Consider the following 20,024-nt stretch of genomic DNA (forward strand, 5'->3'; position numbering starts at 1 on the left):
ATGGGTCCAGGGCGGTTTGTGGAGTTTCCCCATATCACCTTGACTTAGTCCCTGTGTGAGGACAGAGTGAGGTCACATGGTGCCAACTGGATGCCGGGTCCCTTTACAGGGTACTGCCCCACCACCTGGGAAGCAGTGACCCGAAAAAGCAGGCTGTACCCAGCCCCAAAGCACAGTGCTTTCACCTCTACTGAAGCCAGTGACTCTGCAGCTGCGTGTCCCGAAGAGAATTGAGGGATGTTGGCCCAGCATGCCAGAGCGCTGGAATACTCTCCAAGAGGTAAAGAGGGGGACCTACATTTGTACGGGAAACTCGCTAGTTGGCTATCTGATCTGGGCTCCACTGTCTTGGAGTTAGAAACAGATGGACTCAAGGAGTCCACCAAGGGAGAAGATTTAGTGCATGACGGCCAGGAATATGAACACCCAAGAGGATGGATTAGCAAGCCCCAAACTCCACAGCAGAGCTGTAAACCATCCCAAAGAGCGTGACCCAATAGCCAATCCCTATACTAGCTGGCACACTTGAGTCCCCTTTGACCAGAAAGAGTCTGTGGGCTAAAGCCATTTAGATACCCAGGTGCTCAGGCTTAGAGTGGAAGCATTTGGAATAGGGGTTTGGGTCCTGAGACTGACAACAGGAGCTATGCTGGGGGATAGTGGGGGGGGGGGGAGTAGAGCCTAGAAGGCTGGGTCACACTGGAGCCTGGGAGCTGGAGGAGAGGCCCAGGAGACAGACATTGGTTTGATGTGAGTGAAGGAGGGGGGGAGTGGTGGCCAAAGACCGTAGAGTTGACCTGAGAGAGGGTGGTTCTCAGGGATGTGAAGAAGGTGCAAGAGGGGGTAGAGGGTTGGGGAAGATCGGCGGGGAGAGGCACCCAGCGGGATAAAGGTGAAAGAGGCAGTGTTGAATTGGAGGAGGTCACTTAGGGGAGGGGTAGTGCCTAGAGGGCTGAACGTGGTGTGATGGTACTGATGGGGAGAATATTAATAAGGAGAGGGGTGAATATGGTACAAGAGTCAGGCGTCAGTTGTGAGTTGGAGAGTGAATTTGAGAAGGCCATTGGTGCCTAGAGGGGTGAAGAGGGTGGGAGAGATGGGACAGGCCTGGGGAGCATTGATTGTAAAGAAGTGCCCAAAGGACTGAAGAAGCTGGAAGAGATGGTGGGGATTCAGACATTTGTGATTGGGGGGGAAAGGAAGGTGCCCAAAGCGGCGTAGAAGGCAAGGAATAGAGTAAAGGCTGACCGAGAATACAGCAATGAGAGGTGGCTACCAAGTGAGAAGGAACTAGAGGAAAAGGGATGAGGAGTTGGTGCAGGACTTGATGTTAAAAAAAAATGGACAGGTGAAAAGCAGGAAGCCGACATGGGGAACAGATTTGGTGCAGGAAGTTTGACATGTGAAAGGAGTGGAAAGCTGAGATACGGTTACAAGAGGAGCTTGGCCAGTTCCGGATGAGAGAGCTTGGGCATCAGACGGATGGGTGTACAAGGTGGGCAGGGAGATGGAAAGGAACCATAAGAGGTAGTTGGAGTAGTTGGTCACCCTCCTGTCCGAACTCTGGGGGTCCACACCCAGGACTTTGAGACCTACCATGTACGCTCCAAAGCCCCTCAATTCCTTCACCTGGGATTTAGAGGCTCACAAGGACGCTGGCTGCCTCGAGGTGTCAAAGCTGGAGACTCTGGAGGAAAAGAACGAGATACCAGTGACTAATGAGAACCAGACAAGAAAGAAGACGCGAAAAAAGGGGTGATATCCCCATGCACACTAAGTTTGCCAATGGCATCCACGAATCCTGACACACAGGCATGCACCAGATACTGAGAAACCAGACTTTAAGACTCATTTTAGTAAGACAAACTGTTCACATGGCAAGGGAATCCCAGACATATTTTAAGGCTGCAGGAAAGCCATTTACTAACTTTTAGTTACCTTGGAGGTTTCTGATAAAAATCACCAGATCTATCCCGACCTGTTCATGCCATCCCATTTCTTTTTACTTTTCCCCTGTTCTGTTCTAGTTCCCTAATAAACCACTGTAAAGTTAATTAGCACCCCAGGCGGGTGCTGCAGTGAATCAGGTGGCTCGGAACACGGGCTGAACCTCACTTCATAAGCTGGCGTTCCGAGCAATGGCAGAGATGCCAGTGCCCCCTTGCCATTTTCCCTCCCTCTCTCTGTTTCTCTCCCCACCTCCTCCTTCATTCCCTCCAAATTATCTGACGAGGCTGTAGCCTGGCGGGGCGGCAACATTCATGGCTGCCATGGAAATGGAAGAGGAGCTGCAATTAGAGCCTCACTTCAATTATCAAAACGTCCATATTGGATTAGTATTTCTTTGAAAGAATGGGTCGCGCGCTGGTCAAAACCTTTCAAAGAAATAAATGCCTATTCGCACCCAGGGACGTAATCCTGAGGTGCTATTAGCTATAATGACGAGTTCCACAGTCACGTACCATGTGGTAACGTCCCAGGGAGGACCTTGTTAAACTCCCGGGCCTTTTAACACGGGCCATGGGCCGTTAAAATCTGGTACAGCCCCGGGGGAATTCGTCATTATGGCTTAAGTATTATGTGTGTCTGGTAACTGATCTGTCACCTCGTGAGAATACCAAAATATAGGGTGTAATTAAACATTAAAGAACCCAGTAAAATTTCAGATAAATGTGAGGAATTAAAAATCTAAGAGATGGCAGGAAGGTTTGGGTCTATTTGACCTAATCACATTTGATCAAATTTATTTGACCTTTTTTTGGGTCTAAAATGCAGGGGGATACCGCACCGCAACCCCTTTCCCCCTCAACCTAATCTATACCCTTACCCAACCCTATATATATTTAGGTCAATTATTGTAATGCAGACAGGAACACATCTTGGGTTCGTGGGGTGGGGCAGAGGCTGGGAAGTTGGAGTGAGAGCTCCAAATCTTCAGGCTGGACCTCTTGAGTTTGCCTCTTCTGAAATAAGGCCTATTATGTCTTTACTGCACTGACTCCACACCTTCTACTCTTTGAAGGTCTCAACTCCAATATGAACCGGACAGTGAAGATCACGGGTGACCCGTGCGGAATGAAGAGAATGTGAGCAATGTGCATGAAGCAAGAGGCTTGCCTCCGCTTTATGCTCCTGTGTTCTGCACTAGTCTACACCTTGAGGACGAGTGCAAGCAAGCGCTATATTCAAGGCCCCTGCAAAGACGGAGACTTAAACCTCCAGGTTTTAGGTTAACAAGAGTGGGTGCAAAGCTCAGTGTCCCAGAACGAAGAAAAAGATCAAGCTGCGGCCTTGGAATGTTATTTAGTGGTTTAGTAAATGTTCAACCTACAGAAAAACAAAAGGTAGACATACTGATACTTTTGCAAAGGTTACAAGGTGCCGCTCTTTTGTGTTATGCGCATATCACGGACTCATTGCCTTCAGCACATTTCCCGATGCAAGACCTGGATCCCTGTAGGCTAGAAGGATGGCCGGAAGGGACGTTGGGGGGCGTGGGGTGGTGGGGCTCGGGGACCACGAGTCTCTTCAATAAGGGTGTACATACAGCGACTGCTGTCAATAGAAAATATAAGCAGATGGGGCATCTTTGGGGGGGTGGGGGGGTCCAGGAACACTATTTGTACTCAAGGGAGTGGAAGGGCTGAGCATAAAAAGGTTTGAATACCGCTGCCTTTTTGATTAATGTGGTCTTTGTTTCCATAGATTAGAAAAAATGCTGGGTTCTTAAAATGGGAAATGTTTTCTCTTCAAGCTTTGTTACCAGATGTTTTTAAAGCACAACCTAATTTCTTTCCTCTGCTTTTCTTCTCCAAGGTGGGCCCCTCTCGTGCAAAGAATGGGACACAGAAACGGATGAAGGCGGCAGTATGCTGTAATTGCCAGACTTTCCTTCTGATGCACAACACTGGGAAAGATGTCCGCTTGTAGCACCTTCACAGAACACGTCTGGAAACCTGGGGAATGCAAGAACTGCTTCAAACCCAAGAGCCTGCACCAGCTTCCCCCGGCCTCTGAGAAGGCTCCCCTGTCCCGCACCAACCTGAAAACCAATGCCAACCACAGCAACAACCACCGCACAAGGAGCACGGGTAACTTCCGACCCCCTGTGGCCAAGAAACCCACCATAGCTGTGAAGCCCACCATGATGGTTGTGGATGGCCAAGGTGTGTGTGCCGAGACAGGCACGTTGGAACAATGCGAGAACAAGCAGGTTTTAGGGTGGAATCGGAACAAGGCCATCATTAACAAGAGACCACTGAACAATAACAATGACGATGAGATTGAAGGCTATAGCCATGTTCATCGTCCGTATGAAACTAATGACCGGGTCAATAAAATGCCCACTAACAATAACAACGGGCTCAGTGAAGTGTTAAAGGAAATTGCAGGGTTGGATATCACGCCTCCGATATCTGGTAAGGAAAAGAACTCTAGAGAGTGTTTCTTTGGAAGGATCAACCATTGCTACAAGCGGTCCTTGGAAAGGAAGATTCCCCCGAGCTGTATGCTAGGCGAGATGAAGGAATCCCAAGGCAAGCACGTGATGTTGAGTGGGAGCGAAGAAGTGATTAGTAACGAGGGTGGCCGCTTTTGCTACCCCGAGTTCTCCAGTGGAGACGAAAGTGAGGATGACGCTTTCTTTGGCAGCATCCAAGGAGAGCATGAGAGTTGGGACGAAAGTGACGAGGAACTGCTGGCAATGGAGATACGCATGCGTGGGCAGCCACGCTTTGCTAATTTCAGAGCCAACACCTTGTCTCCCGTCCGGTTCTGTGTGGACAAAAAATGGAACACAGTTCCTCTGAGAAACAAGTCCCTCCAGAGGATATGTGCAGTGGACTACGATGATAGCTATGATGAAATCCTGAACGGTTACGGCGAGGACAGTGTTATTCTTTACGGCCAGCAGAGCATGCAAAGCATCGTTTCTTCAGATTCCACCTCCCCAGATTCTTCTCTTACCGAGTCTTCTCGCTCTGGAACCATCAGCAACTCCTCCCAGAAACTCTGCAATGGGATCTTGTCTCCCAGCACTTCAAAAGAGATCAAGCCATCCGAACCCGGCTACGAGAATCTTCGCAGTGATCTGCTTGGCAAAGAGCCTTCGAAAGTCGACCGAAGTACCTCAAAGGTTCTGGAGACCCACAAGGCAGTGCTTGCTCTGAGACTGGAGGAGAAGGATGGAAAGATTGCAGTGCAAACCGAAAAGCAAGAGGGCAGCAAAGGGCCTGTTGAGGTCACAGGGCAGGCTCTGACGGTGAGTATAGTTCCCACGGAAGAGCAGGCAAAACCATACAGAGTGGTTAATTTGGAGCAGCCTTTGTGCAAGCCTTACACCATAGTCGATGTGTCCGCTGCCATGACCATTGAACAACCGGGGGCTCAGACTGACAACCCCAAAAACAAAAGTACTCCAACTACCCCATGTACTCCAAGTACACCTTTATCTCCCCCACTGCCAACATCGGGGCAGGTGAATGCTAATCTAAAAAAGTCAAGCGCCATCCGATATCAAGAAGTATGGACATCGAGTACCAGCCCACGGCAGAAAATACCCAAGGTGGAGTTATTAACTGGATGCTCTGGGCCTGTGGTTCCCCCGCGGAGGAGCAGTCACAAATCTGCTCCTACTTCCCCAACCACCACAAACATTTCTTCTAAAACCATCCCTGTAAAGTCGCCAAACTTGTCGGAGATCAAATTTAACAGTTATAACAATGCTGGCATGCCACCTTTCCCAATTATAATTCATGACGAGCCAGCCTATGTTCGGAGTGCCAAAAATGCTATCAAAGTGCCCATCGTGATAAACCCAAATGCTTACGATAACCTGGCCATCTACAAGAGCTTCCTGGGGACCAACGGAGAAATGACCTTCAGAGAGAAAACTGCAAGTATTATAAGCAGCACTTACGAAGAAATAGATACGGATGGCAAAGAACCAGTGCTTGGGGTCACAAAGTCCATGGAATTTACCCAAATCAAAGGGGCTACCTTGGGCACAGAACAGAAAATAGGGTCTGTGGCCAAAAAGGTGAAAGAATTGAACAGCACTCTCGGCAAAGGCCAAACCTCACCACAGCGGAGCACGAGTTCTGGTCACAGCTCACCCTCAAGAAGTCAGCGAACCACCCCCGAAGAGACCAGTAAAACGGAATACACCCCAACATCGGTGCCATCTGCTGTAAGCACTAGGGAAAATGCCAATACTGTACTTTCCCAGATTGTGGCCTCCATTCAACCACCACAGTCTCCTCCAGGAACACCACAGGCTGGCACCAAAGCTTGCAGCGTGGATGAGCTCTACTCCCTGCCACCAGATGCAGACATTGTTGACACCACCCCAATGCGTCCCAAGTCCCTTTTCACACCGCAGACCATTGGTGTGACTGAGCCCTCTTCCAGATCCACAGAGGCTGATTTCAGTAAAACACAAAAAGGACTGTCATCCAAGCCAACTACTACGAACAGTTCAAAACCTGTGTTTGGAGCCACAAACACTGCAACAACCCCGAAATCTGACGCAGGGCCTCCCTTCCCCCCTCCCCGCTCTACATCATCACCGTACCATGCGAGCAATCTCTTGCAGCGACATTTCAGCAACTGGTCCAAGCCCACAAGCCCCATTAAAGCTACAGAAGCAGAGTCTGTCCTACATTCGGAGACAAGACGGGTTGTGGATGCCAAGCCCAAGCGTTGGATTTCCTTTAAAAGCTTCTTTCGCCGCAAGAAAACTGATGACGAGGAAGAACGGGAGAGGGAACGGGAAAAGGGGAAGCTTGTGGGCCTTGACGGAACTGTGATTCACATGCTCCCTCCGCCACCAGTCCAGCGTCACCACTGGTTCAGCGAAGCTAAAACCGAGGCCAGCGAGAAGCCGTCCATAGTCTTTATGTACAGGTGTGAGTCTACAACAGCCGAGAGCAGCGTTGACCCCAGCATGTCCCAAGAGAACATCCAGGATTTAAGCGTGGGGGAGCAAACTAGAACAGTACCTACATCATCAGGAGATACTGGGAAACGGTCTGGGAACCTCCCACCACCGCCCCCACTTCCTGAGACGATTGAAAGGTAACACTTTTTTTTAATACATAGTCCTCCATATATGTTGAATTTGTCTCCTGCAAAGTGATGTTGCCATAAAAGGAATTCTGTATTGGACACCTTGCAGAACCAAATTGTTTGCCTTGACGTGTTGGAGTTTGGCGAGAAAAGTATTGTGTGCAGGGGGGATTATGGTTATGACCAAATTGGAGATGGGGGAGGGGTGTGTTGGTGTCAGTGACCATGAAAGAGAACCAAATGACTGGGCCATTTTTGGATTACGTTGCCTCCAGAATGCCTTATATGTCATGTCATTTATAACGCTCCTGTACACATCTTTCAATTGGTATTAGCCTTTTTGACCTAAAACAATTGATGTAATGACCAATTTGGTTGAATTTTGCATGGCCGATTTGGCCTTCGGGGCAATTTGGTCGCATAGATTGCAAAATACCAACCCTGGAGACCGGGGAGTGTGGGGGGTGTCCCCCGCTCCCCATGGTTGGTATTTGGAATTTTGGGGTTCAGGGGTGTCCCCCGCTTCCTTTAAAATTGGAGGCGGGGTACAACGAAAAAGAAAATGCATGTGCGTTTAAATTGGGCCCCGATCAAATAATTTTCGGTCAGTTTGCCGCGATCAAAACAAATTCAGGCGAACATACCCAAACAATTTCAATTACTATAAGTAGGCATCTGCACCACAGAGACGGAGCTTGGAAGATGGCGGAATAGGTACAGACTATTCCTAGTGAAGCCTAGCAATGGCAGAAGAGGAGCCCAGTTTCCACCAAGTCCCGGTCACCCCAAAGATTGGTGGCATGCTCCAGGCTGTGTTATCAGGAAGTAGCCTACATACAGAAGGCCATCATTGCCCGGGTGGCTCCTGTGATTCTCCCGTTATTCCTCTCCTGGATCTCGGTATTTGCGGCTGGGGGGGGTTTAGTTCCTCAGGAGCACTGGTGCTTATTTAGTTGTGCCATGCCCTCCATAACACCCACTTCTTCCCTGATTACTCTAGATGATCACATTAGAAAGAACTTTAGACAACGACATAATATAATTTTCATCAGTTTCCCCCTCTTATTTTTATCTATCTCTGCTTCTCAAGCCCGCTACCCTACTTTCCACCTCTTTCTTCCTTTTTTCATGCTCTGCTCTCCTTTTTCTCCGCCGCCGCCCCCCACACCCCTCCATCTTCTCCCTACTTATAAAGAGGGAGTGTATGTACAATGCTGCTCTTGAAACTACGCAGGTAAACTCAACTGCGTATCCAAGCAAGCACATACATTCTAAATGTAAAACCATGAGATGGAGAGTTTGTGGGTATTTTTCTAATCATGAACTCGGATAAGGTAGAGCATATTGCCAGCGATGCTGCAACTTATTTATATGGACCGGATAGACTGGGTCATATGGCATTACACTTAATAAAACTAAAACAAATGGAGAAAAATGTGTTTCATAAAATTAAAATTATTTAAATGGGGGAAAAACACTGGGAGTAGGTCATTGATGTGAGGGGGTGTACAAGGACATTCAAGAGGTTGTGCAGGGGATCGATCACAACTAAACCGGGAGGGAGGACTTCAACATCAAATTATTGTGTTCTTTTTTCTTTTGGGAGACTGGATTGGGAACTAAGTATATATGACCAATGAGAGACGTCCGAGTCTAGTCTGCACACACTCTTCTGAAAAACGATCAGAACACGGTAGCCAAAACTAACAACACGGCCCTGTGGGCAATACCATAATGTATTTATTTATTGGGATTATGTTTTGTAAGTCTGTTTTTTGCTATTCCCTTAAGTAAATGTTAAATGTTACTTTCTTTAAAGTTATCCTCATAATGTTAATTTTAATGTTGTCTTTTAGTTGCTATAACATTTTGCTTAATTCTGTGCTTAATTTTGTGTAATGCAATTGTTTTTGTGTAAAGGTTTATTAACTATATACACACACAAAAAAAGTGTTTCAAGGCGCAACAAGACAAGAGGGACAGGGAACAAAACATAACGATCCTACTAGGCCTTGTGACATTCTGAACGTGCAAGTGCAGGTAAGAGGGGAGGAGGGAATACTTCAAACAAGACAACCCCAAGGCGCTTTTGGACATTGTCTTTATATAGGAAAGAGCTCGACATTTCCAAAATATCTTGATGTCTTCAAAGGAAGGGCCCCCACAAACAATTTCAATAGTGAAATCTCATTTATATTATATGGTAAGACAACATACCACACTGACAAAAAAGTATCAGTGTATATAGTTCCTGTATAACCAATGGCATACATGGAAAAATAAAGAAAAACACTTCTTCACAATCTACTATATACTGAAACATTTTTGTCATTGTGGTATTTTGTTTTAGCCAGGCTCAAAGGCCCACGGCTGAACCAAAAAACGCCAAATGCTAGTGTGGGCCAGTTTTTTGGGTCAAATGGGCCAGTTTCAGGAGTTACTTCACTATGTGGCTAATAGTATTGCTGTATAAATAGTCATTAAAATGTACAATTTGCATCACATTTGATCAATAACCTCCCCCTTGGGTAGTATTCAAACAGCGTCAAACAGTTCCCATTTGCAACTGTGGGCCACTTTTGCGTTGGCGCCTGAAACAATTGTATGCCCCAGTCCGACCCTGGTTTTAGCATGCCATATACATAAGATTTCATTACTGTAAGTATTTGTGGTGTCTCTTCATTTGAAGACATCAAGAGAATTTGGAAATGTTGTACATAAAGACATCCGTGTTTCAGTTACTAACAAAGGATGTGGCCACCTTCTGGGACAGCTACAGGTAGGCTGTGATAAAGTAACACATTTACTTGTAGAACATTAACAGGCGAAAGGGGGACCAAGTACATTGCATTGCCATCACGCAATGTGGATTGGAAAATGTAAGAGAAACCAAAATTCGAATCTCCTTCTTAACCCACAAATGACACACTTAACACACATATGACACGTTTGAGAACTGAAAGATTACAAGTTTCCTAGGACGTCATCATACAGAACCAGACCTAGGCGATCAATGTATAGTAACCACTGAGATATTAAATAATGAGAGGTTTACAAACGCACAGATTGTCATCAGGGACATTGGCTCAACCCAAGGTGTAATAAACTAGTTATTCCAGTCTTCTGTGTTCAAAGTGCTAAATATATAGGAAGGGAGGGGGAAAAAGGAGGGTGTGGGTAAGAATGTTTCCTAGCTTACCCATTGATTAAAACAGGAGGCCTTGTTTTTAACAAATGTATTGTATAGGGGGGAAGCTAATTGAGCTTCACCCAAAGCTGCGGGTAGAGCTGGTAAGCCATGCTGACATTTGGAAAGGGTTGGGGGGCCAAAAGGTTTCCATAACATTAATTATTGAGCATACTTTTACGTCCATTTCCTCCCTAAATGAAAATCTTCCTTAGAGAGGAAAGGATGGTTCTTACCTACCTGGAATTGCAAACATCAATGCTCATGGGGGAGCATCCTGAGACAGTGGGTGAAGGAGTGTATGCAGCACTGAAATTGTGGATAAATAATTAATAAATGCTGAAATTAGTGGTGGAAACTAGTTTCTCAACTCAACAAACATTGCCCACCTGGGTAGTATACATGCAGTCTTATTGCACTTAAGAAAAAGGTCTAGAATCCTAGTACTGGCCAATGAATTGGGACTGACTCTTATAATGAATGGTACGATTTGAATCACTCGTAAACACTGATATTGCTTCTGGCAACCTTCTATAGCATGCTTTTAGTTTGCCTTCACAATTAGAGAGACCAGTCATATGCCAATCAGCATTTCTCCTTCTGCCAATCGGAGCAGTCCAGCCTGAACTGCTAAGCCACATCCCCTCTGCATGTTCGAGGGTGTGAAACGACAGTGGTGATGCTGCATCGCAATCCATCCACAGATAATGCAGAGATTGAAATTGATCCGGATGTCACAGACACTCCTTTTCCTGTCCTGGTGACTGTCCAGCATTGTCGTGTCTGTTTCAGGACAGGTTGCCTGTCTGCTGTACCGTTCAGCTCCATTGCTCCAAGTGGAATGTGCTACATGGATCAATGCAGCAGGCCCGTTCCGCTCTGGTTCTGCCACCAACCCTATTGCTGCCCTAATTCTGCTACAATTCCTAGATCGAAGTATATTTCTTGGGACCGCCTCCTAAACTATTACAAGGGAGTGTAGGGGCTCTTCCACCGAATTTGGGGCTGTTCATTGACCATTACCTCGAACGTGCTGCCGACCCTATAGATTCAGAAACCTGGATCTTACTGGTAAACGGAGGCGCTGCTAGTGATTCATTTTCCAATATGTCGTTACTGGAAACCTCTGTACTAATCAGGAATTATATTCTGTCTGGGCCTTTTATCTAAGGTGGGCTTCACCATCAGTGCAATAGTTTTGCAAATACAAGACGATGCTAGTGATGCTAACTTGAGGGTTGGGTAGTAAACTGATTTCAGGCATCCTTGTCAGCCCGAAACAAGCTCTAGTTTCCAGGACAGAGAGATGCCCCATTTTCCTGCAAGAAAATGACAAAATAATTCTGTACATCTGAATTACACCACAAGTACCATATCAAGAAACCAAAGGATGTATTAACTTAAGGTGTACACTTCTCCACATGAACTCACAACAAATAAAATGTATCGTCTCCTGATGAAGCATCAATACGGCGAAACACGTGTTGAGGATTTATTGTTTATTTGTTTGGTAATGATTGATTTAGAAACCAGTGCCAAAACTGTTGAAGACATTTTAATAACTAGCACAAAAGCTGTGATATGGAGAAGATCCAAAGATCTCTGATGGATACACAAATGGCTGTAAATGAATGAGGATCTGGTAACTGTGACTGGGAGGCCAGCCACAAATAACCACACTGACTCCTAAACTAAAATTCCAAATGGGCTGGGGATATTTTGCGCTAGGGCTGGCCCTTTCCTCTCTCGACTTCCCTGGGGCTTGGTTCCACCTCCCTAGCCCAAACGTCCCTATCTGGGTGGTTAGTAACTCTCTGATCGGTAACACCTATCTGTCTTTCTTCTTCTCTACACTTTCAGGGTTTGCCCTAAACTGCTGGCTACCGAATCCCTAGGGAACTTCTAACTTTCACTCTCCTGTCGTTGTGTAGTACTCCAGGAATAGGGAACAGTGCCTTTCTTTCATCCAGAGTCATGCTCGCACCATTTACACTCTCTCGGACCTGACCCTTCACTATAATCTCTTAATCTGTTTTCCTCCCACCATGTTACTGTCCCTCCAATCTCTCATTCCGCCTTTCCAACTTCACCCTTCGATCTTACTTGCCTTTCCACTCCTATACTTGCTACTGTTTGTACTTCCAGCTTTCCATCTCCCTCTATAGTTTCCTTTCTCTCCTTTCTCTCACTGTGCTTTCCTGACTCTGGTTATTCCTCTGGTTATAATCTCAATCTCACTCAATGACAATAGCTACTCCTATTCTCCCACTCGGGCGTCTATTCCCACTCTCCCTCCACTACTGTTCCTATTCCCCTACTCCCAATACCTTTACTGCTGAAAAGACATTAAGGGATATGGTGCCCTGCACACCGCTCTCAACGTTACAGAACCCAGGGATATGATGCCCCACTCGCCCTCAACCAGCCCCTGTTTGAGCCTTGGGGACTCTCTGGGATATGCAACCCTGTACACCTTTCTCGCTCCTCCAGAACCCAGGGATATGGTGCACTGCTCACCCAGAGGTGGGGCCCTGCTCACCCCTGTACTCCACACTACCGCTCTACCACTCATATTCTTCCCTTGCTACTTCTGCCACCTACTTGCTTTGCTCCCTACAACTACTACTGCTACCTCCACTCATACTATTATACCACTCCGCCACTACTCCTACTCTACCTCTAATAGTCCCTCTCCTCCCTCTCACACAAACACTCCACAGCCCCTCTCCTTAACAACAGCCTCCGCACTCCAAATGCTCTTGCCTCCACTGGCCTCTCGGACGTCCTCCACCGTCTCCTGTCCTAACCCACACTTGCACACACCTCCTTAAATATCCCACCACCCTTCCAGGACTGGATACTTACTGTGTCCAATCACTTACCTCCCTCTAGAGGGTGTGATAGGGAATGGTCTTGGGAACCTGCCACCAGAGGGTGTGACGGGGAATGGCCTTGGGAGGGGATAGTAAGCCCCACCCCTTTTCCAACATGGACCCTGTTGGGATCCTGGGACGCTGGAACAGTGAAGGCCGGCAGGTCTTTCCAAAATAATATCATCATCATCCCTGGTGGGTTAGGGGTTAAGGCCTTCACAGGGCCTTTATTTCAAATGAGAAATCCCTGGTAGGCAAGTGATGGCTTCCAGCAGGGGACGGACTTTCTGGAGCCTGCCAGTGTTGTGAAAAGGGATCTATGTGATCACTGCCCCGCCCGTAACTGCGACAGCCGAAAATGCCGACGCCGGTTACGGCGCGGCGCCATGATCATATCGATCACTGTGCCCGCTTCAACCCCTGACTCCCGTTACTGCGCCCAAGTAGAGCAGGGGACACCCACGCAACCCCTGCTCTGCTTGGGCGCAGTAAATGTGCCCTCATTTTGTGCTCTTCCAAAGTTGCAGTGACTGCGGAGGAACACAAATGAGGGCGACATTTTGGTACGATACCGTGAAAAGCACAGCACCCCTTAAGATATAGAGAAAAATGTAAGAATTCAGTGGAATAAACCAAAAACTGTATTATACACTGGATTAAAAGTATAAAGGACTCTGCTAAACAAATTACAGATTTCATATAAGGTAAAGATGACTGCAGTAAATTAAAATGTATATATAACACATCTTGCAAGGAATCAAGAATTATTAAGTGATGTACTCGGATTATTCTAATTGTCGTATTGAGATTATCTTCCATAAACCAATGGAGATAAATATAAAAGTAAATGAATAAGAAGTAGCTGCACCGTAAGAACCTCATTTCATGGATGCATTTATTTAGCATAAATCAACTGTGGGTGCACTTCCTGTGCATTATTCTGCCATCCAGTAGTTTGTTCCCGGTGGTTAAAAGGAACCGTAGAATAAAGACTGTTCAGAAGACCACGTACTGGCAGTGCTGGAAATTGATGAAATTTACTGGGGGATATCTGCGCTACTCCCCTTCTCGCGAGGGTGGTTTGTCAGTGGTGTGGGCGAGACTGGGTGGCGGAGCGAAGTGTCTCTAATGTGTGTGCCCTGAATATAGGATTCTGGCTGCTTTGCACAAAAACAAAGTGCTTTTTGGGAACATAAGAATGACCGCCAATTTATCAAACATGTCTGTGCTAGTAATTCAAACGTGCATTCCTTCTGAGCATGCAAAGCACACTTGGTATAGTGCCAATTTCCTCTGACAGTAAAATGTGTGCAAAGCCTAAGACGTATATAGAGCTTTGGACAGTTTCATTGTTTAGGTTTCGGCTGTTGAGCAAAGGACGACTTTTAGATGCAGTCTCTGAAATCGTGCACCACTCACGGCATTCGGGAGACTCGTGGCCGTCTGGTGCAGAGAACTTCTTCAACTTGGGGTTGGGTTTGAGCCTCGTGTCTACACGGAACAGTGCTCTGGATAGATTTTTCCCAGAGCGTTGCTCCGTCTTTACTCCCCTGCGTACTGGTTTTCGATTAGTTTGCATACACAAGATAACAAATTTGCCCAATTTTGAAGTTTGTGTGCATTTTTGCAGTTTTCTTTTTATGATCCGCATTCCTCAGGATTACGGTTTTGGACAGTTTTTAATTATGCATATGTTTATGAGGTTCTGGCTATGGGGAAACGTATCTTTTTTCCCATGTGCCGAACACCGTTCCATTGGATTGGCGACCACACTGATGGACATGTGGAGCTTGCCTGTGGTTCCTCACTTTGGGATCTGATAGACTGTCTAGCACAGGGTCCTATGAGCAGACTATCATGGCTGGATACTCAATGGACGAAGTAGGCATGCTCACCTCAGAAGCAGGAGAACCAAAGTCATTGGAAAGTGCTAACGGGGGAAAAGAACTAAGGAGAAATTACATCTGAAAAACATTTGAATGGTTCAGGTCCCTCAGCACAAGCTTACAACCCTGCAAAGCCACGTCCTATATCCGTCACAAGAGTCAAAACCATGGCTCTGGTCATTACGGCCTGTAAATCTGATGAGGCTTCGATATCTTTTGGAGTTGAAGAACAAAGGGCTCTCATTGGCGCAATGTCTCTCTTATGGTTGGCATCTTTGGGCTTTAGCAGCATGTCGTGGGCTCAATCGCAATCTATGGAACGAAGGGCCAACATCATGAGATTGAAGCTTTCCGTCTCCTGCATCTGGATTGGAGCTCAAGACTTCTCAAGGGAGAAGGGCCATTTCAGAGAACCGTGCAATTACGAAGGGCAGAAAAGGAATGTGCATTACTGCTGGGAACAAATGCCTGCAAGATGAGAATAGTGGTGGACATAACTTCCATGTACGTGAGTGATAGCCAATGGCAGCAGGACATAACCAGTGCTATGGGAAGACTTAGTGCCCGAGTTCCCGTGTCTAGGATTAAGTTGCCTGCAGTGCAGAAGTTGGCATGTAATGCTTATGGCATACACATAGGTCGGAGTCCATTGCCAAACCAATGTTTCAAAGGTTCAGGCACTTTTTGAAGACTTCCAAAGATTATTTCTAACACCAGCTTCAATTAAGCAAATAGCCCGGGGGCTTCTCTGTGTTTTTACCAGACATCCTTTCTTTCAGCTAATTTTCACCTTTTTATAGCTTATTTTGCCGCAAAATACTGGGACGGGGGTCTCGGAACATGTCGTGTTTTGCTAAATAACATGCACCATCAACTCGTGAAAATGGTATTTGTGGTTCATTTTTGGGTAGGTCTGTGTTGGGCCTCAAATTAAAATAAAAGTGAGCACTATGAATATCCAAATACAATACTTCCCATCTGGGCTACTTTTCAGTGTTTCCTTAGCTAATGTTCTTCCCCATGTCCTGTAGAAACTGTGGACACTTGCATGTCATTTGATGGCATGTGTGGGGTTATGTGTGTTGCAATGTCCAGGCCATGGTTCCTTTTAGAAACCACAACTGTATTTTGTGTGGTTGTGTTACATTTTGCTGCAGCCATACCAGCCCTTTTAACTCGAAATGTTATGAGGTATGCCAAAATAGCTACCGTTCACATGTACGTGGCCTGCATCCGTGCCCACTGTGTACTTTGCATGGATTTACTTTGCCCCGGCCTCCCCCCAAGAGCCCCAGTGAGTCCACTGAGTATGGTATGTGGCCAGGCCCGTTGGACCGTCTAAGCTCCTCATCCCACAGGCACCTACTGCCCGCCCAATGGACACTGAGCCCGTGTTCAGCTTTCACGGAGAGAATGCCGAGTGCACGTGTTCAGCTTTCTGTGAGAGTGGTCGCGCGTGCGTGCGTGTGTGTGCGCGCGTGCGTGCGCGCTTTCCCTCTGCTTTCTCTGGAAGAGTTGCAGCTTGGGCTCCTGCATGCGAGTTCAAGGTTTCTCAGACAGGATTGCAGCATCTGCGCGCCTGTGTGATTGCACGTGTTAGTCTCCTACATGTGAGGAGGGCACATGTACAGTTGCATGCTGGGCTTTCTCTAGCAAAGACGTGTGCTCCTGCATGCCATGCTACGTGGTAGTGTAAATGTTCAGCTTTCTTTGGAAGCGTGCTAGCGCATGCGGATATATGTTTGTGCTCCCTGCTCTATCTGGGAAGATGTGCGGCGTGTGAGCGTACATATTCAGCTTTTTGTGCGATTGTGACGTGCTTTCTCTGGGAGAATCGCGGCCTGTGAACCTGCACACGAGTGCACGTGTTGAGGTTTGTGTGGGATTGCTCCTGCATACGAGCATAAGCCGTGTTTTAACAGGTTCACTTTCCTCGTTTGCACATTACTCGTGCATTTTTCCTCGTGGTCATTTTCCGCGCATTTGTATTGTTGTTGTGTTCTCTCTGCTTTATCTGGGGAGCTGCTGCTTCGTGGTGTAACGTGTGTTGTGATCGCTTTATCCGGGATAGTCGCAGCTTGTGTAGGTTTGCCCTCTCCTGCTTTGCTGCCCCACATAGGTGGCGATGGGGTTGTGTGTGCTTTCTGTGGGAAAGCTACAGCTCAGACTCTCGGCAGACGCCCCCTTCTTGCCTGGAAACTATGCAGTGTCGCCAAAATAACTAAGAGGACATTCTTGTTTCCCCGCTGTCTTTCCCAGGGCCTGTAAAATGGGGGAGGTTATCTGAAGCATGCTAATTGCGCTTACTATTTAAATATATTTACCCCAGCCACTGGGCCCCATCCAACTTGTATGTTATGTCTGCTGGGTTTCACGAACCGTCCCTCACCATGGGGTCCATGTTCACCCAGAGCCGGTGGACTTCATCAACTCTAGCCTTTTCTCAGCAATCAACTGTCCGGTTCCCATTTCTAAGAAACCATATCTCTGCGTTTAATGTTAGTTTTAGCTGACCCCTTTATCCAGGTACTTTGATCAATATAGCCGTCCTTTTTTGATGCAACGCACTATAGAGTTCACACTAATGGCATCCATTCATTGATGGCATGCAAGGCAGCTTAACCAGCAGGAAAGTGACTTGCCCAGGAACGTTCAATTAAATGTCGTAGGGATGCTAAGATTGGAATCCTGCTTTCACAATCGGCAACCTGGCCACCCGCCCACTGCACACAGCTATCTTGTTTCAGTATCTGTTTTTATTCACTTGTATGCATAAAATAACGTGGACAGTGAACCGGAGGAGGGACAGTTCCGTGATCCCTTATCGGGTTCCACACTTTCCCCATACAGTGGACCCAACTGCAGCAAGAGCTTCCTTCTGCTGGCTCTATGGTGACCTCTAGCGGCTTCATTCAGCAAGAACAATCATATCAGGTTCCCAAAGGTCTTCAAATTGAAAATGGAATAATGGTCCCCATTTTTAAAGCAAAGGTTGCATGCAATCAGTTGCACCCCTAAAGAAGTACCTTGGAAGGGGATTCCAGGCAACACTAATATGCCAGATTCGCCTCGTTTTGGGGCTGAGTGGGACTCACCATAGGTAACTATTGGTACGACTCCTATTTAAATTGATTCGACCTGAGCAGAGGCCAGTTCTTAGAATAATATCATATGCAACTAAAGGTATAATTTAAACAAGATAAATTCAAATGATTGGGGGGTGGGGGGGCAGGGTAGGAACGTTTTCTATTGGAGAAACTTTTCCTTCATAGTGAATGGAGCCCCACACTTTGATTTTGTTTTTACACCTTGTCCTGACTTGTCAGCCACTGGCCCTCTGCTCACTTATTTTGGGGAAACTGACTAGTCCTTCAGACTGTCAGTTCTGGGAAACTGTTACCTTTTCTTTGTACATGTTATCTACATTAAGTAACTTTTTTATAGTGCACAATGCAGCTTAGAATGCAGTGCAATGGGGATACCTTTGTATCACCCTAGTCCTACACTCAAAAGATTTGAGATTACTTTAAAATGTGCCTAAATACAAGCTGGTGGCAGCAGTTACATTTTCACAATTTGTACTGTAGTTTTCTTTAGCTCTCTTGCGTTTGGCTGCTAACTGTGGCTAGTGTCCTAACATGGCCGCGCCACGAGGGTTTTCGCTAGTTCTTTAGTCATTTTGTTCTTTGGCCTTCTTCCTGCCTTGCCAGGTCCGGAAAATCTTTTTATGATCATGCACTTGCCCGGTAAAGCCTTGCTTTTCACATGCTGTTAGGAACTGCGTTGGGACTCATTGGTCCCAATCCACAAACGGGCTTCATTGTGTCTAGAGAGTATGCTTGAGTATGCCACCAGTTGTCACAGAAAAGTGTCTGGCTACTGATCTTAGAAGATCCTCGTTGGTGCTTGGACCCATTGGATTGGTGGGAACAAACAGTCTCAACGTCTTCTTGGTGCCCTGCAGTTTGGAGTCTTCTCAAGCGTTTCTGGGCCATCCAGTGGACTGACCATCTCCAATTTGGGCTATCATGGAAGAAGCATCGCGGTTCTACGCTTTGGCTCGGAACTTCAAGGGTATTCAGCTTGTCCTACAAGTAGCCTTCCTGCAAGATTTTGGCATCCCAGCATCAGCAGGTCCCGAGATAGAAGGCTTTCTTCGACCGCAACATTTGTGATGCCCGCTGTCGCTGTGCTTCTGTGGCAATCGCTGAAACTGGCTTTCCCGCATATAGTTGAAGATCATGTAGAGTCCTGCATTGGTGCCTGCTGCATTGTTCCACAAGAAGAGGTTGCACACAGGTCCTGTACCCAACCAGAATTCCTCTTGCATCCGCAGCTCCTGGGCTTTTTCAACCAGAACCAGTGGTGGGAAAAGCTGCCTCGGGTGACCCTCCAGTGACCTGCCAAGTCTAAGGAAAAATCAGAGTATGAGTAGTAAGTTATCTAAAAGAGGGATAGAAACCACCTTGGTAAGCAAAGATGACGGGCCAGGGGAACTTGCACGCCCAAAAACGTAAGAGGCCAATTGACATGTCGTCATATTCATAACTACAAAAACCTAAGGTGGGAAGGGATTAGTTGGGGGAATCAAGTAGATAGTGAGAAACCAGAAGGTGTCCCACCCACTAGTCCCCGGGATCTGTCATCCAGGTGGCCAGGACACGGCCATCGCTTTTGGATCCAGTTCCTGGGGTTGGACCAGTGCCGGAAGATCACCTAGGTGTGGGGTATTTGGGGAGTGGGACACCGGATGGGGAGATGCGGTATCTCCTTTCCTGTAACACCTTTACCCCATCATACCAGGTAGACGCAATGGTCACGTGAGGTCAGGCAATTACTGATATATATACACACAGACACACACACGACTCCCATTAAGCTTCCCCACATGGATAAAGGGCGGGGCACAAGGACATACTCGGAGTGAGGCAAAGCACACTAGAAAACAGCAGTTTCGAGACCGCAGCTCAAGAGAGACGAAACACAGCAGAACAGGAGGGGATTGCAAGGAGG

The 20,024-nt window shown here is 46.9% G+C and overlaps 1 protein-coding gene across 6 annotated transcripts in view; it reads left to right on the top strand.

Annotated features, from left to right (window-relative positions):
- Positions 1–20,024, top strand: part of PEAK1 (pseudopodium enriched atypical kinase 1) — a 978,753-nt gene that overhangs the window by 860,171 nt on the left and 98,558 nt on the right. For all 6 annotated transcript variants that reach the window (XM_069624574.1, XM_069624576.1, XM_069624577.1 and 3 more), the window contains one exon: positions 3,817–7,074. In XM_069624574.1, the coding sequence (XP_069480675.1) occupies positions 3,917–7,074 (3,158 nt within the window). In that variant the 5' untranslated portion in view covers positions 3,817–3,916. The remainder of the gene's footprint in view (positions 1–3,816; positions 7,075–20,024) is intronic.

This window comes from Ambystoma mexicanum, chromosome 11 (genome assembly GCF_040938575.1).
Source record: "Ambystoma mexicanum isolate Mex_15411 chromosome 11, UKY_AmexF1_1, whole genome shotgun sequence".
In the NCBI taxonomy this organism is placed as follows: Eukaryota; Metazoa; Chordata; class Amphibia; order Caudata; family Ambystomatidae; genus Ambystoma; species Ambystoma mexicanum.